At 42.2% G+C, this 23,009-nt stretch overlaps 1 protein-coding gene across 1 annotated transcript; it reads right to left on the reverse strand.

Moving 5' to 3' along the window:
* Positions 1 to 222: 222 nt before the first annotated feature.
* PRUNE1 (prune exopolyphosphatase 1) lies at positions 223 to 20,491 on the reverse strand. Its single transcript, XM_007950915.2, has 8 exons — positions 20,453 to 20,491; positions 11,794 to 11,886; positions 10,778 to 10,980; positions 8,703 to 8,887; positions 8,049 to 8,207; positions 4,001 to 4,095; positions 1,329 to 1,487; positions 223 to 651 (listed from the first exon to the last, which is right to left on the reverse strand). Exons 1-8 carry the CDS (start codon positions 20,489 to 20,491, stop codon positions 223 to 225), a joined length of 1,362 nt encoding a protein of 453 aa, XP_007949106.1.
* Positions 20,492 to 23,009: the final 2,518 nt, after the last annotated feature.

The raw sequence follows: 23,009 nt of genomic DNA on the forward strand, positions 1-23,009 counted from the left end.
AATAAAATTAAATAAAACATCTGTCTGATTGGTAGAGATTGGGGGAAAGGTGGAAAGCCATTCTTAAAGCAGCTGCTTTCTTTTATTTCTTCCTCCTCCCGTCTCTATGAGAACAGTACATTCGATCCTGGAGCAATGAAGACACAGAAACCTCCAAATATCTCAACACATGCATTTGAAGTAGGTTAAGCAACCTTTCCCACTCCCCGACTTCCCCAACAGTCACTTCTTTGACAGGGAGGCACTGGTCGACCGTGACAGTGAGATTTGGCTGCATTTCTCAAAGATGGCTTCAGCTGAGAGCTTAGGCAGCCCCTGGTCAAGAGGGCACTCATCCACCAAACTGTTCATGGGTGTGGGGGGCAGTGGAGGATCCTCATCATCTTGACTCATTTCAGAAACCAGGGAGTTATCTGCCCTGTTCATTTCCTTGTCCACCTGCTCCCTCGACACACCCACTATTTCAGGCTGCTCGGCAGGGATATTCATGGAGTCCAAATACGCTGACAGGGCTTCCTGAAGCAGAGGCAGAAGTTTCTTTCGAGAGACCTGGGTATTGCCTTGAAGATAGGCTTGGAGGTTAGGATGGGTGCTTGGGATAGGAGATAACTTCAGGCATGGAGAGTGGGAGTGTTCCAGCACTCCACAAATCTAAAACAGAGGCAAGAACAGGTGAGTGATACATAAATAAGTTGGAGTAACAAAGCGCTGAAGCTTCTAAATTAAAGGCTCCCTTAGGAGCTGTGGTGGTGTAGTGCCTAAGGCATTTGACTGCTAACCAGAAAGTTGGTGGTTTAAACCCCCCAGCCAGCCACTCCACAGAAGGAAAACTGGACAATCTACTTGTGTAAAGATTTACAGCTTAGGAAACCAAAGGGGGTCGCTATGAGTTGGAATTGACTCAATGGCAATGAGTTTTGTTTTTTTTTAAATTGTGATCTGGGTGAGAGTTTACAGAGCAAATTCGTTTTCCATTCAAAACTTCATATATATTTTGTTTCAGGACACTGATTGCAATCCCCATAATGTAAACAAAGGTCAGTGTTTTGAACATACTCTGTGGGAGAAAGATAAAGAAGTCTGCTTCCACAAAGATTTACAGCTTTGAAAACCCTATGGGGCAGTTCCACTCTGTCCTATAGGGTTGTTATGAGTCTGAATTGACTCAACGGCAGTGGGTTTTTGTTTGGTAAAGGGGTGATTCTGGAAATAGGTCAAGAGACCTCTGTATAAATCTAAGCATGAAGGAGAGGTCCTTACAGAAAAAAGCAGTGCTTAGAGGCAGAATTCTACAGGGTCCTCAGGTTGGAGAAGGGACAGAAACTCACTGTCATTCGGAGTGCCACGTGGGGACAGAAAATAGCCAACTGCCGCACTGGCTCGTTGTTCATGTTGAAAAAGATAGTCATGGCGACCAGAACGTCATAGCTGTGAGCTTGGCAGAAAGCATGGAGATCGGTGATGAGGCCAGGCCTCTGCAGAAAGGCCTGAAAGAGAGGAAATGAAGAGAGGGCTGAGGGAGAGCGGTGGCTGGACCCTCCTCGTCACCACCAACAAAAAATCCCTATGATGGATTTCTTCCTATGTTAACCAGCAGGACATACACTTTATTTAAAAAAAAATGTATCTTGTATTTACTTGTTTAAAACTAGCACCATTATCTATTAACTATATGATCAAGGTTTCTATTATTAATCTCCCTGGACCTGTAAAATAAGGATAAAATACTTACTAAACAATGATTGTTTTAAGAATTAAAAATGGTAATTATATAAAGTGGCTGGCACATAGAAGGCTCCCCAACTCTTGCAATCAAACAGGCAAGGTCTTTGTATTGGGGGTATTTTTATTTTGAAACACAACAATAGTGCATACAAGTTAGAAGAGACCTGGGACCAATGCATCCTTGGCTCTTCCTTCTTTGCCAATCTATACTCTTCTTCAAAACCTAAGGCAGTATTTTCTCCAATGAATAATACCACTAACCCTTCCAGATCATGACTTTTCTTTGTCCTTCGCAGTTCTAATGTATCATTTTGTACTGTGGTTATGGTACTTGGCAAGACTTTTATGTTCATATGTTTGTGTTGTTTATGAAACTAGGTAATAAGAGTCTTAAGGGAAGAGGCCATGCTTTTTTTTTTCCTTCTATAGTATTTAGTGGAAAGCTGTGCAAAGTATGACATTACATGCTCAGATCAGGTTTGCTGAATGACATAAACCACTATAACATGAAACCAGGTATTAAAACACCATTATCAGTGGAAAAGGTGAGCTACCAATAAATACCAACTCCCTATAAAGCATCAAGCAGTGTGTCTGGTACACGGTGTTCAATAATAGCAGCAACTACAATAATTATGATTATTTTTACATTGTGCTAGTGTTGTCTCATGATATTCCAAACTTCTACCCTCCAGTTTCTGGTTCAGCAGAAGGCAAATATGCTATTTTTGTTGTTGTTGAAAATTCTAAAAAATAAGCTCTTCTTTTTTTTTTTTTTTGGTGATAAAATATAAATAACAAAACCTTTGCTATTTCAACTGTTTTTATCTGCACAATTCAGTGACATTAATATCTCACCGTTCCCACTGACTTAGCTATTGTACTCTAACTCCTTTGGTTAGAAATAATAACAAAATCAATTTTACAGGGTTGTTGGAAGGACTGAATTAGATAATGCAGTTAAAGCATCTTACACAGTGCCTAGCATATAGAAAATGCTCAATAAATATGAGGTGACATCATCATCGTAAGTACTGATGTGCATGTAATTATGGAATGTGCATGTAGAGTTTATAAGATGTTAATTTCAATATACTTTATAATTAAATGTTGCTCTTGATGGTATTAAACAGGGAAGCACAATTTTCCAAGTTATATTCATACACCCATCCAACAAAACTCTTTAGTATCCACTATGTGGAAGCACTGTCAAAGGTGGAGGAGATAAATACAGTAGAATCAAAAGAGACAGACAGGGTCTCTGCTCTGGTGGAGAAACTAGTGCAAAGAGATAGACAAGACACAAGGTAATTTCCGCGTGTTAAGTGCTACAAAGAAAACAAAACAGAATTAAGTGCCAGAGATTTTTGAGCAAGAGGGACTTTATTCTAGTTAGCATAGTCAGGAAAAACCTCTCAAGAGAAGAGACATCTGAGCTGAGACCTGAATGATAAGAAGGAAGAGCTTTTTTTTTTTTAATTGTGATTTGGGTGAAAGTTTACAGAACAAATTCACTTTCCATACAGCAGTTCACATACACTTTGTCTCATGACATTGACTACAATTTACCAGAATGCAACTGCTCCCCTCCCACATCCTCCCCATAGTTACCTCTTTCCTGTGTCCTTCCCTCCCAAGCACTCCTGTCCCCTGAGCTGTCTCCCTATACGTACACAGCCCTTCTATTTTCCCATGACTGTTCTCTCCAAGGAGTGTATCTACCTAGTGTAAATGAAGAAGGAAAGCTTTGCAAAGGGAAAAAAGAAGTACAAAGGCCCTGAGTTGGGAATGAATTCAGTGGTTCTGAGAACAGAGAGAAGATGAATGTAGCTGCAGTATTGTGAGTCCAGAAGTGGGGCTGAAATGAAATAAGGTCACAAAGACAAGGGCAGGATCAAATAGGACCTGTGAACCACAGTAAGGTATTTAGATTCTATTAGAAGTACAATGAAAAGGCAATGAAGGGAGGGGGCTGATATGATCTGATTTACATCTTAAAAACATCACTCTGGCCACTGTGGGGAATACTGTCTACAGGGGTGCAAGAGGAGGTAGGGAAACCAATATGAAGGCTTCTGCAATAGTGCAGGTGAGAGATGACAAACTATGGTGGTTAAAGTGAAGATGGAGAAAAGTAGATAGGTACAAGATCTATTTTGCAGGTGAGCCAGCAGGATTTGTTACTAGATTGGGTATAATTTGGAATGAGGGGCAAGGTTACCTATATAATTGGATGATTTCTCTATCTAAACACACACCCACTTCTTACTCTTACCTCCAAATCCATGTATATTGCACTAATGGCCATTTTGGTGCCTTGTTTGTGGATGGTCTTCTGGTCCTTTCTCAGCATCTGCTCGGTGGTCAGTCCTAGAGAGTAGATTTGATATAAGACTTAAGAATCAAATAGGAGAGCCCATGGCCCTAAGACTCGAAAGCTGAGGATACCAAGATGGGTCAAAGAAGAGGAAAAACAACAGGGAATGAATAGTACGGAGATAACTGAAAATGTAACTACATAATAAAAAATTACTCTAGATAATTGAGTCATAACAGTTACCTTTGGAGAAAGGAACTTTGGAGAGAAGCGCAGAAGAAGAGAGGTTTTTACTTTTGCCCCTTTCTGTATTATTTTAACGTCTATCTCTATACATGAGGTACTTTTTCTTTCTTCCTATTTTCTTTTTAAACTCTTTATTGTGATTTGCATGAAAGTTTACAGAGCAAATTCATTTACCACTCAATAGTTCACACACATTAAGTTTTCTTTCTCTCTTTTAATGTCAACAGGTAGTAGGTGGGTAGAAATTTATGGAAGATTTTTTGTTCTCTTCTTTTATCCTTTGTAAGTTCATCCTACAGGTTCCTTCTGCCTCCCTGACCACCTAGATCTCACCCTGATGATTTAGTACGCCCTCAATATGTTTTCCCCCACTTGTCTGTCAGTTTGCCATACTGTGGTGGCTTGCATGTTGTGAGGCTAGAGACTATGCCACTGGTGTTTAAATACCAGCAGGGTCACCGTGGTGGACAGGTGTCAGCGAAGCTTCCAGAAAAATACAGACTGGGAAGAAGAAAGGGGCCATCCACTTCTCAAAGAATTGGCCAGTGAAAACCTTATGAATGGCAGTGAAACACTGCCTGATACATTACTGAAAACTTCATGAATAGCCCTGAAACATTGTCTAATCTAGTGCCAGAAGATGAGAGTCCCTCAGGCCGGAAGACATTCAAATTACAACTGGGGAAGAGCTGCCTCCTCAAAGTAGAGTTGACCTTAATGATGTGGATAGAGTAAAGCTTTCGGGATTTCCATTTGCTGATGGGGCATTATTCAAATTGGGAAGAAACAGCTGCAAATATTCATTTAAATCAGAACATGGAATGTACGAAGTATGAATCTAGGAAAATTGGAAGCTGTCAAAAATGAAAATGGAATGCATAAAGATCGATATCCTAGGCATTAGTGAGCTGAGCTGTTCTGGTATTGGCCATTTCAAATCAGACAACCATATGATCTACTATGCCAGGAATGACAAATTGAAGAGGAATGGTGTTCCATTCATCATCACAAAGAATGTTTCAAGATCTATCCTGAAGTACAATACTGTCAGTGATAGGATAATATCCAAATGCCTCCAAGGAAGACCAGTTAATGCAACCATTTTTCAAACTTACACACCAACCACTAAAGCAAAAAATGAGAAAATTGAAGATTTTTACCAACTTCTGCAGTCTGAAATTGACCAAACATAAAATCAAGATGTACTAATTATTACAGGTGATTAAAATGTAAAAATTGGAAACAAAGAAGAATAACCAGTAGTTGAAAAATATGGGCTTGGTGATAGAAATGACGCTGGAGATTGCATGATAGAATTTTGCACCAATGACTTACTCATTGCAAATACCTTTCTTCAACAACACAAATGGTGGGTATACACGTGGACCTTACCAGATGGAATACACAGGAATTAGATTGACTACATCTGTGGCAAGAGGCAATGGAGAAGCTCAATATCTTCAGCCAAAATAAGGCCAGGACTTGACTATGGAACAGACCATCAACTGCTCATATGCCAAGTTCAAGTTGAAGCTGAAGACAATTAAAAGAAGTCCATGAGAGCCAAAATATAACTTTGATTATATCCTTCCTAAATTTAAAGGCCATCTAAAGAGTAGATTTGATGTACTGAACACCAATAACTGAAAATCAGAGGAACTGTGGGATGACATCAAGAACATCATCCATGAAGAAAGCAAAAGGTCATTAAAAAGACAGGAAAGGAAGAAAAGACCAATTTGGATGTCAGAAGAGACTCTGAAACTTGCCTTTGAACAGAGAGTAGCTAAAACAAATGGAAGAAATGACAAGATAAAAGAGTTGAACAGAAGATTTCAAAGAGCAGCTCAAGAAGACAAAGTCAATTATTATAATGAAATGTGCAAAGACCTGGAGTTAGAAAACCAAAAGGGAAGAACACACTTGGCATCTGTTCAACTATTTCAGGAGTTGGCATATGGTCAAGAACCAATATTACTGAAGAAAGAAGTCGAAGTTGCACTGAAGGAATTGGCAAAAAACAAGGCTCCAAAAATTGACGGAATACCCATTGAGATGTTTCAATAAACAGATGCTGCACTGGAGGCACTCCCTTGTCTATGCCAAGAGATCTGGAAGGCAGCCACCTGACCAAATGCCTGGAAGAGATCTGTGTCTGTACCCATTCCAAACACAGGTGATCCCACAGGATGTGGAAATTATCAAACAATATCATTAATATCACATGCAAGTGAAATTCTGATGATAATTAAAAAATGGTTGTAGCAGTATATTGACAGGGAACTTCCAGAAATGCAAGCTAGATTCAGAAGAGGATGTGGAACAAGAAATATCATTACTGATGTCAGATAGATCTTGACTGAAAGCAAAGAATATCACAAAGATGTTTACTTGTGTTTTAGTGATTATACAAAAGCATTTGAATGTGTGGATCATAACAAATTATGGATAACATTGAGAAGATTGGAATTTCAGAACACTTAATTGTGCTCATGAGGAACCTGTACACAGACCAGGAAGCTGTCATTCAAATAAAACAAGGGGATACTGCATGGTTTAAAATAGGAAGGGTATGAGACAGGTTTGTATCCTTTCACTATACTTATTCAATCTGTATGCTGAGCAAATGATCTGAGAAGCTGGACTATATGAAGAAGAATGCAGCATCAGGATTGGAAGAAGATTCATTAACAACTTGCGATATGTAGATGACACGACCTTTCTTGCTGAAAGTGAAGATAACTTGAGGCACTTAATGATAAAGATTAAAGACTACAGTATGCAGTATGGATTACACCTCAACATAAAGAAAACTAAAATCCTCATCACTGAATCAATAAGTGGCATCAGGATAAATGGAGAAAAGATCAAAGTTGTCAAAGATTTTATATTACTTGAATCTACAATCAACACCCAAGGAAGCAGCAGTCAGAAAATCAGATGACAAGTCGCACTGGGCAAATCTGCTGCAAAAGACCTCTTTAAAGTGCTGAAGAGCAAAGATGTGAAGACTTTGAAGACTAAAGTGTGCCTAACCCAAGCCATGGTATTTTCAATTGCTTCATGTGCATATGAAAGCTGGACAATAAGTAAGGAAGACCATAGAAGAGTTGATGCTTTTGAGTTGTGGTGTTGGTGAAGAATACTGAAAGTACCATGGACTGCCAGAAGAACTAATAAATCTGTCCTGGAAGAAGTGCAGCCAGAATGCTCCTTGGAAGTGAGAACGGCCAGATTTCATCTCACCTACTTGTCATGTTGTCAGAAGGGACCATTCCCTGGAGAAGGATATCATGCTTGGTAAAGTGGAGGGTCAGCGAAAGAGGGGAAGACTGTCAATGAGATGGATTGACACAGTGGCTGCAATGATGGGCTCAAGTGTAGCAAGGACTGAGGATGGTGTGTGACCAAGCAGTGTTTTGTTCTGTTGTACAAGAGGTGATAATGAGTCGGAGCCAACTTGATGGCACTTAACAACAACAATATATTTTATTTATATGTCCAGTATTCTCTGATTGACTAGACCCTCTGAGACTCTTAATTCCTTCTTCTTCATCCTTTCCAAGAGCCTGGATAGAACAATCCAGTAAATAATAGATAAGTTTATGATCAGACTCACATGCTACCTACTTTCTCTCTGGCTTATAAAGCACCTCACACACTCTGAAATTGTTTTGATGGTGTTCAAGAATATAAGGAACAAGGCTTGCCCACCTGTTTTCTCATGTGATGGGTAAGGACATCATTTTAACACCCATACCTGATACATCAAACTTTGCCTTCTGTAGGGAATCAAAGATGTCATTTCTACTGGGCAGATCTGGGAAGAGAGCCTCCAGTTTCTCCACGTATTTGCTGTCCTTTAGGGTTGCTTTTCCAATTTTAAGATCCATATTGACACAGTCCAGGATGATGGTTCCTGTAGAGAAGGGAGATGGGAGAACTCAAATCCTGTGGCCCTCCACTCACAACCACCACAACACATACAACCCTCAAAACAAACAGACACAGTGCAAAGGAGACTGTACGGCAAACTCACTGAAAACAAAACAAAAAACTGAGACTGACTGTGTCCTGTATAAAACCTCCCAAATTCAAAGTAGAATGTAGGCAGGAAATGGGGGAAAGGAAGAAAGGAAGTCTGAGCATCTCATTCCTTGGAGATTTTGCAAGCCAGCCAGAGAGATGGCCTCTCTTCAGTAGACCAATTTCCCTCAAAGAACCTTAAGGAGATGGAGGAGATAGTCTGGTCCAACTCTACTCCAATGCCTAATTGCTCTCTGAAGGAATCCCTTCCTTTGGTATAGACTGAATGACTCTGAGAGGGTATGCTCAGGCTGGAAGAGCCTACTGTCCCTTCTCTGAAATAAGAATTAAGGAACTAGTCATGTCCCAACCCCAAAGCCACCCTCACCATGCAGAAGGGCTGCAGTTTGCCTGTCCAAGATCTCTGGTGCCCCCTGCAGGATTCTCTCAGTCACCAGGGTAGTGCAAGACCCCACGAGCTCAACTGAAATATGGCAGGGAGGACAGTGTTTCTGCTCGATGGGCCGATGATCTAGCACCTCTGCTACTGCCTCCTCTAGGGCTGCATCGCTTCTGTTGGGAGGAAAGGGAAGGGTGGGGGAAAAAGAGAAAGAAAGATAGGTCTAGGCTTCTAACCAATCTCCACCTCATACATGAAGGGAAATGCAAATGTCTTAGGGAAACACTTATACCTTTGGTCACTTCTACCTCTCAATTCTTTAATGTTACAACTGAAGTCACTTTTAAGTAGTATATAATTGACTTTGGTAAAATATCTACTGCAAATATTATTCCAAACTGCATTCTCTTGACACCCAACATCCTAAATCTCTTCTGTTCCCTCAATCCACAGAATTCCCAAACTCCATGCAAGTCACCAGGTTCTCTGGCTTCTCTCTCATTATCAATTCCCATAAATCCCCTCCCTTTACAACCTTCTGCTATGACCTTATTCCAACCCTCATTCTACTTTATCTGGACAATCCTAATAGTCTCTTAACAAACCACCTGCTTCCAGTCTTGGGCCCTCTGAAGCTATCCTCCACAAAGCTACCCCAGTTATCATTTGAAAATGCAAATTTGATTCTGTTAGGACCCTGAACAAATAATAATTAATTGTAGCTTCCCAATGTCATAGAATAAAGTACAAACTCCTTAACAGGGCCTGCAATTGAATGTAAAACAAACTTGCTCTGTAAATTTGCACCCAAAGCACAATATTTTAAAACAAAAAAACAGGGCCTGCAAGGCCTCTGTGATCTCCCCTTGGCTACCTCTCTAGTCTTATCTTTTTTCCTATGTTCTACTTCTCTCTCACATTTTATGCTCCAGCCATGCAAAACAAATTCCAGTTCCCCTAAGTCACCAGGCTATTTCATGCCTGCCTGGCTGTACTTATATTAATCACTCTGTCTGCCTGGAATGCCTTTCTTAATTCCCTTCCCCCCACCCAATTCACTGAGCAAATACCTAGATCTCTTGCAGGACTTAGTACAAGGGTCAATTCTGCTAGGAAACCTTTCCTGATACCTTCTCCTTCCCACTGGTATAATTAACCACTCTGTCCTTTGTGCACTTACTACTATCTGTCCCTTAGTGTGACAGTTCTCATTCACTTCAATCATCTAGCTCACTCTTGGGGACAGGGACTCTGTCTCTAAATAAAATAATAAATAAATTCATCCTCTAAATAAAAGTTTATCACTGAATGAATGGATAGATGAGTTAATGTGCTTAGGCGACCCTCTGTTCTGTCAATGTTCTGCTACAACCATAGTTTACTATTTTACAGGAAAAAACATACATTTTAACATTAGCAGGAGCCAGACAGACTTAGGAAGGTATATACTAGTATTGTTTTTTTGCCAGTTTTTTTTAGTCCTCAATTAGGGATGTAATTAATATAAGTGTGCACATATGTTAAACAGACACCGGTGAGATACTTTAGACTCTCCATAACACTTTATACTTAATTCTAAAGTCACCAAAAGTTTATACAGAAAATGCTTGTTAACTTTTTTAAAAGTAACTCTTATGCAAAGTTTCTAATACAATAAATTTGCCACAAAATTTTAAAACAATGATACCAAAGGTAGATTTAAATGATTTCTGAATTCTCCATGTTTCTATTTCTTTTATCATGTACATAATTGGAGAACTGACAATATTTTCTATATGATATGACTCATCAATTATAATCAGCCTGTAAGATCCCTAAAAGCAAAATTTTTCTATCCTCCTGAGTGAGAAGAGTGCTGCTACATTGTAGGGATTGCAACAAGTGCCACAAAACAAAATGTATGTAAATTGTTGAATGGAAAACTATTTTGCTCTGTAAACTTTCACCCACACCACAATAAACAGTTCAAAAAAAAACCGTATCACCCTTCCTCCCTCTGTATCTGACTCATTAGAGCCCAGCATGACATATGACAAATATCAACTTAACTTCCCTCTACTTACTTCGGTAAGACATGATGGTCAACAAGGATGAGGGTGAGCTGGCCAGCCTGGTGCAGCGCATGGAGGTCAATCTCATCCCGGAAAATCAAGATGGACTCTGGAATGTGAACTTTCTGAAGAAATAAGACGTTGTCACCTCGAAGAGGTAGCTCAGAACGTTTTATATTTAAAACTGGTACAAAGACCTCGTCGGCCTCAGTTGTCTGGATAAGAAAAAGAAAGAACAGTGATGTTTTGGAAAAAGTAAACAGACTGTTGGGACCAAGGGAGCCATACATCTTGGGCAATTTACTGCCTTTTTCAAAGTCACAGTTACTTAACTCTAACTCTAACTCACTGGCGTGGAGTCAAACTCGACTCACAGAGACTCCTCCTTGGGTTTCCAAGGCGGTATCACTATGGAAGTAGATTGCCCCATCTTCCTTCCAAGGAGTGGCTAGTGGTTTGAACTGCCAGCCTTCTGGTTAGCAGTCAAATGCCTTAGGCACTACGCCACCAGAGCTCCCATGAAAAATATCACTCTTGCTCTCCATCATGAAGGTCAACAAGATAACAGATGGAAAAGACCTAGTTCTAGATGCTGCAGAGAAAACAAAAAACCAAACTCACTGTGTTGAGTTGGTTCCAACTCATAGCGACCCCTCCTTGGGTGTCTGAGGTGGTATCTCTACAGAAATAGATTGACCAATCTTCCTTCCAAGGAGTGGTTTGAACCTCCAGCCTTCTGGTTAGCAGTCAAATTGCCTTAGGCACTCTGCCACCAGAGCTCCCACAAGGAACTCAACAATAAACTGAATACTGCTTTATGATTTGCAGATCCTTCAAGATACATTTATTCATTTGATCCTCATAGTAATACTATAAAATATTGTCATTTTAGATTTGATAGATGGTGCCATGACACTCAGCAAAGTTAAGGGATTTAACTTACCCAAGGCTAAATGCTGATAAATGGCAGAGTTGGGTTTTGAATCCAAATCTTTTCATTCTAAGAGACTCTCTTCCTAGGTACTCACCTTTGCCAGGTAAAAAGCTAGAGTGAGAGCAGACACCATGGAGTCCAGGTCACAGGCTTCATTTCCCAATACAACATGTAGAGGTCGGGATTCCTGGGGAGAAAGAACAGTGGGAAACAAACAAAAGCATCTCTAATCATTTCATTTCTGTACTCATGCAGGGGCTTCACAAACATCCTCTCATTGATCTTCCCACAGGAGATGGGTCAGAGATTCTCATGGGTCCTCATCTTATGGATGAGGATATTAGTAAAGAGGACACAAGCAGTTTTGCTAAGTCACATACCCAGTTAGTAGAAAAGTATTCTTTCCCCTTTATTACAGTCTCTTTAAATGGTAACTCATAGAAGAACAGTTATAAATAACTCTATGGTTTCTTATGCTTCTTTGGACACTTGAAGAGAAGTCAAAGGTACAGTTGGGGTAGCTGAGTTGTTAAAGCCACAGTCTTGGGCATATGAACTCTGGTTTTTCCCATTTTCAAAACAGAGAAAAGAATACTTATACTTCTAAATCATATGTGTAGGCAAAGAGACTTTTAATGAAAATAAGATCTAGTCAATTATCCAGTTGTCCATGAAAACTCTCCCTACCCTGAGAAGCCCCAGCAATAACCAGAAATAACCAATACCTCCCCATATGCCAAGAAACTTTCCCTAACAGGTTTAGATTAAAGGGTAGAGACAAGACTAGCTGCTGCTGCTGCTGGAACTTTTATTTTGAAATCTTGGAAAAGTCCAGCTGCAGATAACTCAGAGGAGGGAGGGGTACCTACTGTTATTATTAGACTTGTTCCCTTATATCTTTCTGGCTTTCAGAGTATTAAAAAATAAAATACATTAAAACTTTCAGTGTCCACAGTAGCAGATACAGAATTTGTTTTTGTTTTGCTTTTAAACATTTACCGAATGTAAAATTATTAAACATTGCTTTTATACTTTTACATGCCATTAGCTAGTTACTTAATCTCTCAAAACAATTCCATAGGGTAGGCACTTTAAGAATTACTATTTCACTCCAGGTAGAAGCATTCTGCTGGGTAGAAAGAGTTCATAAAGCCTATGACTTGGCTTAGTATACAAGCATTCTCTCTCTCTTTACCATCCTTCATGTGTACAATTCAATGACACCAATTACACCCATCATGTTGTGCAACCATCACCAATATCCATTCCCAAACCTTTCATCACCATAAACAGAAACTCCAGCCTCCCTTCCTCCTGCCCCTGGTAACAATAATAAACTTTGGTCTCTGTATATCTGCCTATTCTAGGTATTCCACATAAGTGGGATCCTTTTGTGATTGGCTTTGCTTTACTCAGCGTAATGTTTTCTAGGTCCATCCATGTTAAAACATGTATCAGGACTTCATTTCTCTTTATGATTGAGCAATATTCCACTGGAAATGTATATCACACTTTATTTATCCAATCATGTGTTGATGACACTGAGGTTGTTCCCACCCTTTGGCTATTGTAGACATTGCTGCAGTGAACACTGGTGTGCATGTATCTGCTTGTATCACTGTCTCTTATTAGTTTACTTTTGAACTTCTATCTCAGCTTGCTTCTGAGAGAAGACGGGTGAGGAGAAACAAAATGACACACTAGTTATAGCAGGGTTCTCAATCTCAGCACTACTGGCTTTTTGGACTGGATAATTCTTTGTTATAAGGGTTGTCCTGTGCATTGCAGGATGTTTAACACCATCTCTGGCCTCTACTCACTAGATGCCAGTAGCACCCCCAACTGTGACAAGCAAAAATATCTCCAGACTTCCCAAATGTCCCCTAGGGGGCTGCCAAAGAGGCAAGGAGGCCGCATCCTCTGACCTCCTCTAACCCTAAGAGGAAGACAGAATCACCATAGCCCAAGGTCTATTCCTGCGAGGCCAGACATGCTGCCTCCCTCCAGCCTTTCACCAACCCTGACACCAACTGTTCCTCTGCAGCAACCACCACCTCTCTGCTGGGTTCAACAATTTGCTGCAGTGGCCACACAGAACTCACAGATTATGTATGGGGTTTATTAGGGAAGCAACAGGCTACAATCAAGTTCAGGAGCACACTCAGTCTCTCAGCCCACTGTCTCTCAGCCAACAGTCTCTCTCACTCTCCTAGCAGTGCATATCTCTCACATTGCTCAGCTGGCAGTGAGATTCCTTCTATCTCTAGGAGGGCTCCTCTTGAGCCTGGCAGAGTGGCCAAACTAACCAATCCCAACATCAGAATTCTATACACCTGAGAGAGAGAAAACTTCCCAGAAGATTGCTTCATGGCACTAGCAACAGAAATCCACCCCAGGTGGATAACATTAACAATCAGGAGCTACTCAGTTGCTCACAGCAAATTCCACCACAGCGTTTACAAAGACTCTGGCTAGAAAAGCCACACTATGTAATTTACTACACCACAGGGACAAAATTGTCCCTGGCTGAGAACTACTGGTTACACAGGAAGGTAAAAACACTGGTTTTTTCAAAAAGGGAAAATTTGCTATCTGAAAGAGTTTAGAAAGTAGAAAGGTAGTTCAGGAGTAAAACACAGCAAGGTGATGTAACTGTGGGGAAAAAAAGAATCTAGAGAAACCCAGAATCTTCTTCCTATGTAGGCTATGCCTCCTTCCCCAAACTGGATAACTACAGCCAGAAAGAAGCAATTTTAGAAGACTTCTAGTGGTATAAATTCCCCTATCTAGTTACTAGGCAGGTTTTTGTTTTTAAACCACCCTTTACCCATCTCCTATTACCACCCATAAAGAGAAGTATAAAAGGCAGAGGTTATCTGTTAGGGTTTTAGGCAAAGGGCCCCTGGGGGAAGTTTGCCCTTCGATTCTCTCCTGTATCTATTTCTCTAAGCCTATTTCAAGAGTGGGGCAGTCAAAATGTTTCTACATGTGTATTTGTATGTGTTGTAAGAATGCCCAGGTGCAGCCAGCTACCCAGAGGGAGCGAATAGTTGGATCTGTGAGCTTGGGACCATAGTCACAGGGGACATCAAGCTCAATTGGCCTAACACACTACACAAAACATTGTTCCACATCCTACTTTGGTGAATAGTGACTGGGATCTTAAAAGCTTGCAAGCGGCCATCTAGATGCAATGATGGACCTCTGCTCATCCAGAGCAAAGAAGAATGAAGAAAACCAAAGACATATGGAAACAATTAGTCCAAGTGATTGGTACACCATGTGATCCTCAGCCTATGTGACTATGAGACCAGAAGAACTAGATGGTGCCTGGTGTCAACCACTTGGAGGGGGATCTCTGTAGGAGATCCTGGATAGAGTGGAAGAACAATGTGGAACAAAAGTCAAAAATCATTAAAAAAAAAAAAAAAAAAAGACCAAGTTTGCTGATAGAGCCTGGTGTAACCCCTCAGACCATGGTCCCTAGCTGCCCTTCAGGTCTGGAATTGAACCCACTCCTGTGACTGCCAGCCAAACAAAAGACAGGCATATGAACTGAACATTTACAATAGGTAGATACACTCCTTGGAGAGATCAATCATGGGAGAATAGAAGGGCTGTGTATGCAAAGGGAGACAGCTCAGGGGGCAGGAGTGCATGGAGGGATGGACACAGGAAGAGGTAACTATTGGGAGGAAGTGGGAGGGAAGCTGTTGCATTGTGGGAAATTGTAGTCAATGTCATGAGACAAAGTGTATGTAAGCTGCTGTATGGAAAGTGAATTTGTTCTGTAAACTTTGACCCAAATCACAATAAAATTAAAAAGAAAATAAAAGAATGCCCAGGTGTATAGTAGAGCTGACATGGGTCAAGGTTGTGGTGGCTCCATGGCCATAGCCAGCTACCCAGAGGGAGTGAGTAGTTGGACCTGTGGGCTCGGGACCATGGTCACAGGGGATATCAAGGTCAACTGGCATAATGTACTACACAAAATAATTGTTCCACATCCTACTTTGGCAAGTAGCAACTGGGGTATTAAAAGCTTCCAAACAGCCATCTAGATGCAACATGGGTCTCTCCTCATCCAATGCAAAGAAGAATGAAGAGCAAAGGTGCATGGAAACAATTAGTCCAAGGGACTGGTATGCCATGCGATCCTCAGCCTATATGACAATGAGACCAGAAGAACTAGATGGTGCCTGGCTACCATTGTCAATCATTCAGAGGGGGATTGGTGCAGGAGATCCTGGATAGAGTGGGAGAACAATGTTGAACAAAACTCAAAATTAAGAAAAAAAAAAAAAAAAAATACTAGGTTTGCTGGCTGATTGAGCCTGGTAGAACCCCTGAGACTATGGCCCCTAGCTACCCTTCGGGTCTGGAACTGAACTTACTCCTGTGGCTTCCAGCCAAACAATAGACAGGCATATGGGGTGGACATTTACATCAGGTAAATATACTCCTTAGAGTGATCAATCATGGGAGAGAATAGGAGGGCAGTGTTTGTACAGGGAGACAGCTTAGGGGTCAGGAGTGCATGGGAGGGAAGGACATCGGGAAGAGGTAACTACTGGGAGGAAGTGGAAGAGAGCTGTTACACTGTGGGGAATTGCAGTCAATGTCATGAGACAAAATGTGTATGAACTGCTGTATGGAAAATGAATTTGCTCTGTAAACTTTCACTAAAACCACAATAAAAATTTAAAAAAAAAAAAAGTCGACTAGTTAAGACTCATTCACACTGAATAGCATAGGCAAGGGGAGATTTGTTTTCAATATTGAACTCTTTTTTTCTAACATAATAAAAGAATTCTGTACCCTAGACCCCAGTCCTACAGTAATCCCTTTCACTTGTAATTCCTCCTCCCTATACCAGAGAGGGCCCCTCTCTTGTTTCCTAGATACCAAGAACTGTCCAGATGGCTGTGGACCAAAGTGACAGCAAAGCACTTGAGATAAGTGGCTGCAGGGATAACTCGCTTGCTGAAGCAGCAAGGGGCGGAGACACTACGTTCTGTAAAGAAGTTAAGTATAGAAACAGGAGAAGCTGTATGGCCCTAACTCTGGAGAAAGAAGGTAAGACGCACAGAGAAAAAGGCACAGCAAGGGGATAAGACGTATTGCTGGCACAAAGAGGCCCCCAGAGAACCTTTCCAAAACTCATTTAGATTAGTGCTGTGCTTCATTCCAAGCGGTAGCTGCATCAGGATCAGCCTGAAGCCCAAAATCAAGAGAAGGCTAAGAAGAAACAAACAGAAGAAAGTAGGCACCAAATACAACTTCATAGCTCTAAGGTGAGGAGAAATGATCTCTAAAGGAAGGCAAACAACTAACTGGCTTTCCCTTTGTGCTCAGCAAAGCCCAGAGAGCAAACCACATGGAAATAATACAAAAGGGAATCCCAGCAAGGCTCGGAACAGGGATGACCAAAGGAGGTAGTGGCATTCCTTTCCCCCGTCAGCACCCACCCTTCACCCAGCCTGACTGGTCTATTCACCACCCCCAAAACATAATGTGCACATTCCCAGCTCTGCTCTTTGGTACTTTTTGTTCTTCCCTTTCTGAAGGCAGCAGAGGCACCATTTGAAAAGATCATAGACTTGGGGGTTGAATTTCAGCTCTGCTTCTTACTTATGGGATGTGGCCTTTCTAAGCCTCATTTTCCTCATATGAAAATGTGGATAATACTGTAACCAATTTCATGGAATAATGTCTTTAAAATGAGATACTTTGGGGAAAAGAAGGTGCTATTAATGATTATGTTGGAGTAAACTAAGACCATCTTGGCCACATTAGATGTATGGTTGCCCAACTTACAAGATACCATTCATTCTCTTCTTCATCTAGGAAAACACATGTAACTGAGTCCCCACTCCATCCGCCCACACCAGCTGAAAGCACAAGACAAACAGCCTCAGTTTTCTGACCATCAGAGGAAGAGTTCAGAGCAAATATAGCTTTACTTAGCTGCGTGAGGAAACCTGAGCTACAGGTAGAAGAAACACAATCTGAAAGCCACAAGTAGATAAAACTTTTTTTTTTTTTTTTAATAGACCCACTAGTTGAAATGACTCTTGTCCTAATGCTTTCTTTATCTGTGGCCTCAATGGGAGATAGAGGTGGTTCCAAAGTAAACCATTTCCTTTCTGAAGCTGAATATGGTCTGAATATAGTGAATGAGAGAGAAGGAAGGAAAAAAAAAAAAGAGATAAGGAACCAGAGACTGAGAAGCCATCCTACCAGAGAAAATGGGAACAATGCTAAGACCTCAAATTTCTAAGATAGTGGGCCACTCCTGATTCCCACCTCATTCATGCTTGAGAAATGCAAAAAACATATTATCCAAAGGCTCCTGGGTGAACATCTAAACTTTTTTTTTTCAGTTTTCTATTGTGATTTGGTCACATATTTACATAGAAGATTTGTTTTCACTCTCAACAGTTCATACACATTTGGTTTCCTGGCACCAATTACAATCCCAACAATAAACAGCTCTCCTATCTCCTTCCAGTGATTACCCTTTCCCTGCAGTCCTTATCTCTGCATTCCTGTCTGTCCAGCTTTTCCCCTAGGCAAACGCTGCCCTTCTGATCTCTCAAATTTGATTGATCTAAGGGGTGCATCTCCCTGGGGTAGGTGTTGTGCTAGGAGGCCTTTCTACTAGTGCTTGGCTGAGAGCTAATCCACAGAAGTGAGTCTAGTTCCAGGCCCGAAGGACAACCCGGGGTCATAGTCTTGGGGGTTCCATCAGTCTCTATCCCACCAGTGATTCTGATAATTTCTGTGTTTCTGAATTTGAATATCTAAACTTGAATACAGTTCCACTATAAAGATTTTTGTAAAGGGGAGCTCTAGTGCCGCAGTGCCTAAGGAATTTGACTGCTAACCAGAAGGCTGGCAGTTCAAACCCACTAGCCACTCCTCAGAAGGGAGGTTAGGCAATCTACTTCCATAGTGATACCACCTTGGAAACCCAAGGAGGGGTCTCTACGAGTCGGAAACAAATCAATGGCAGTGAGTTTGGTTTGGTTTTATAAGTGAAAGATGAGTCCCCACAAATAGGACGTTTAGTTAAACAGAATTAAAAAGAAAAAAAAAAAAAGAACATCCTATAATCACTGTGGCAAAGACTGTAGAAAGTTTTTCTGATATCACATGCTAAAAATATGGTATCAACAGACTTGGCTGGATTATCAGCTGTCTCTACACTGTGCAAAAGTCAAGCATTCATGATTCCCTGAAAACTATTCTATATATAGTGTAACTGAAACCCTCAAATTTAACAACATCTCTATCTAAACCATGTCTTTCTTTACACACAAAACCTAACAGTGGTGGCCTCTAGGGAATTTCATGGGGGAAAAGGAAAAGGATTTTTTTTTTCTTTCTATTTTATACCCTCTTTGCATTTAATTTTTTTCACAATGTGCATTTACTACCTCTATAATCACAAGTGACCAAAATTGTTCATGTTTACCTGTATGTACTGCCACCAGTTCACCCATGAACATTTCCAGGGTCAAGTTTTCTCGTTTCTCCCAGCCCTGGCTAGGCTATATGATGAGAACACCAAGATACAATCTCACCTTCACAAATTCACAAGTTTGGAGAAAGGAAGATTTTGTTTCTTGGGGGATTAATGTAGGGAGAAAAAGGTCAAGAGACCAGCAGCTCAACAGTATTTTTCAGTTCTATGTTGAAGAGCTTGCTTTTGATATATGGTAGAGTTATTGCACATGGAGCCTCTAGACTTACACATGCAAAGAAATGCTATTTGGTGAGGTTTCAGATCCAAGTGCTCTTTACCAAACAGTAGATAAGAGACTACTGATTTGGGTTATTAGGGTAGGGAAGTTCAATCACCTGTCTAGGTTTCTTCTAGGGCAGTGTAACTTCGAGTAAGGGACCTTAGAAACCCTCCCCCTCTCTGGCCAGGTTTTTGTTGCTGAGGATAGCAGCCTAATGCTTTAAGGCCCCTACGCCCGGTGAGTGAGTCCAACTGGCTGAGAGAGTACCAAAAATAAACCACAAAGCATTCAGGAATCATGCTTATGGTTTTGACTCCAAACACAATTTATGCTTACATCTTTCAAGCAGGGGATTTTTATGCAATGTGTGCGCGTTAAGGCCACAAGGAAGAAAGCTGGAGGCAAAGCAATAATGGTTTTGGGTCAAAAGATATGCCTGATGTATTGTGTAGATTTACCTTAAGAACAGAGACTTAACAGTAAAACACTATAACCAACTCTTATCGAAAACGTGTTCAGCCTGTCAGAGAGAAACCTCTGCTCTGGAGAACTAAAGCCGTGGGCATGTAAGTTTTCTCGGTACCCCTGGGGTTCACCTGGAGGCCAGTGGGCCAAGCAGGCTTCGTGAGCGAAGAACTGAGAGGGGCGGGGAGAAATGAATCAACACACCTCCCAGGGCACGGCTGGTGGCGGTGCAGGCTAGTCCTTTAGCTGAACTGACTCAGGACACAGTGAACAGAGGCTTCAAAGCAGGACCCAGACCCGCGGCTCCTCCTCCCTGCCAAAACGCGTGGAGCCAAAAACGTGGAGACTGAGAAGCATTCTTACCCTTCCTGATCCAGGTTCTCATTCCTCAGGCCTCAGCCTGATCACACTCCCAACCAAGACCCCTCCCCACGACTCCGTGTTTCCTTCACACGGACCTCCGGGGTCTCCAGATCCCACAACTCCGTCCTTCCTGGACCCACGTTCTATTCCTTACAGTCTTAGGCAGAGACCCGTTACCTGCAGAGCAGCTCGACAACCCTGCAGGTAGTCCTCCATGGTGAAGCCGAAGTTGCGCCGCCGCCCCTCGCCGAGGAAAGGTTACCCGGGGAATGAGCCCCGCCCCAGACTCTGGGCCAAGAGCCGAGAGTCAGGAGGCGGGACTCGAACCTGCCACACAGACATTCGGCCCCGACCTGGCAGGAAGTGCGTAATGAGGCACTCCCGTAGTCCCACATCGCCCCGCCCCCAGGCGGCCGACAATAAATTCTGCCCCTGAGACTCATGGGACACTTTAGGAGGCGCGAAGTGACTTGTGGCGCAGGGTTTCCTGGGAAACGTAGTCCAAATGTTTCGAAATGCTCCCAAAATTTGAGGAAAGGAGAATTTTTTGAGAGATAACTCATTTGACACAAAGATGTGTATGTGTCACAGTAACCCGTCTTTGTAGCTTCTGAAGCTTCTTTCTCGAGTTAGGCTAGGATAGCATCGTTCTATTATACATGTTATACCGAGCATCTTGTTGACTTCTTAAATTATATATGGCAAAAACACCTCTTCATTTTCCTTCCTCAAATTCTCCCCTTTACCAAACTAACGTATTGCCACCGATTTTGTGGTTGCCCACGCTAGGGGAAAAAAAGAAGAAGAATCTTTGTTCCCGCTTCTTAATACTGACACTCTCTTGCCAATTCCTGACGCCTTTTCCGTTACAAGTTTGTGGCCTGTTTGTTCTATAGCCTACGCAAAAGTCTCATTATTCCCTTCCTAGGCTGTTGTAATCTTGGTTCTTTGCTCCCTGCCTCCCTAATTATCCCAACTGCTCTTCCAGCTTTCGGAGTTGCTTGAAGCTTCATCCTTTGACAGTCCTGTACTCAGAGTTTGGAGGGCCCTTCAGAATGTAGAGCTGGGTTCCAACTCCCTTAACTGCCACCTTTCTGGCCCCAGAGTAGTACAAAGTACTGCATAAAAATGTACTGTCGTATCAACATTTATTTCCCTCATTTATTAATCCATCCTTTGTTTCTGCCAGCCTCACACCAGCTTTTCCATCTCTCCGAGTTGGGGATTAAGAGGAGGTGACTGATGAGAAGCTGATGAGAGTATAGGGGTGTTGGAGCTCATATTTGCTCAGCTCAGGGCTCTTCCAGATCCTGGGGCTTCTTCCACACTTTCTTCTGCGCTACCAGGGTTACAGCCTAACCAGTGTCCTTTCCAGGTGAAGATGGTACAGCAAGAATGTTACAGAAAGGAAGACTTTGAGGGCTCCAAACAGAAAGGAGCAGGAATTTTTCTTTTACATTAAATGAGAAAATAAGCCAATATCATGCTCGTTGATCGTACTTCTGTGGACCCAGAGCAAAACAAGAATGCCACATCCAGGGAGAGAGCTCAGATCCTAAGAGTTGTTGCTGTCCAGCCGGTCTCCTCCCCACTCAGCAAGCGCACTTGCTCTTCCCTATTCTCACCAGAGAGGCACAAGTGCTCCGTCCCCTCCAGCGGCAGGCGAAAGGAAGAGAAAGGGTCTGTTGTTTTTCTCTCCTTGTTTCCCTCTCCCTCTCTGCTGATCACCAAGCGGCTGACCGGGTCAGAAAGCCCTGATGGAAACCTTCCAGGGCTGGGCAGGCCACCTCTGCTCCAGGGAGCTTGTCGTTGACTAATTTTTCTTTGTCTTGATGGGAAAAAAGAAAGGGAAAGAAGAAAAAAAGAAAAACCACAAACTTCCTTTGAAAACCAGCTTGTAATCAGGGCCTGGAGCGCAAACCTAGACTCGGCGACTCAGGAATCCTGAAGACCCTGGGAGCTACCCGGGAGCACCCGGACTGTGCCCGGGCCGGGCCCCCCTCCGCCCCTTCCCAGGTCGGGCAGGCGTGGGCGTGAGTCCGGAAGCAGCCGCAACCCAGCCGGGACGCCGCCTGTAAACCTGTGTAAGCTGTGGCGTTGACAGCTGGAAAGCCGCTGGGGCTGTGGCGGCGCCCCTCCTTGTTGCCCCTCCCCCATCGAGTTGCCAGAACTGAACCTTCTTCTCAGTCCTGGAACAGCACCCACTTCTTTAAGGTAAAACTTTTGTTAACCATTTTCTTCTCTCCTTTCCCACCCCCAGCTCTTCTTCCTCTCCAGCTCTGGGGAGTTGACACTGTCAGTTTTGGTCTGGATTGCCAAAGTAGCTGCAAGACAGGGGAAATATTTAGAAAAGGGTGCTGCCTGGTACCTTCATTTCCTCCTTTTAATGAGACCCTCGCCCTTCCCTTGTGAGCAAGTAGGTAGGGTGGTGTTTGATTTATTCTGAGGAGAAAATCTAAACCATTGATTTCATGAGGATTTGCATGAGGCTGAGAAAGAGATTAGGTGAGACAATACAAGACTTGGGGAGTGAGAAAGAAAGGTTCCTACAGGGTTTTCTTGAAGCTGTATACCCATTTTATATGCTTCTCCCCTTCCCACTTTTGGCTATTTTCTGCCACCAGCTAGGGAGGGGGCAGAACTATTTTAACTCCTTCATCCACTATAGAGGATAATTCCAGCTGGAGAGCAAGTACAGGACTGGGGCTGAGAAAGGAGAGGAAAAGAATGTAAT

This window comes from Orycteropus afer, unplaced genomic scaffold (genome assembly GCF_000298275.1).
Source record: "Orycteropus afer afer isolate SDZICR_OR568_19922 unplaced genomic scaffold, OryAfe1.0 scaffold00290, whole genome shotgun sequence".
In the NCBI taxonomy this organism is placed as follows: Eukaryota; Metazoa; Chordata; class Mammalia; order Tubulidentata; family Orycteropodidae; genus Orycteropus; species Orycteropus afer.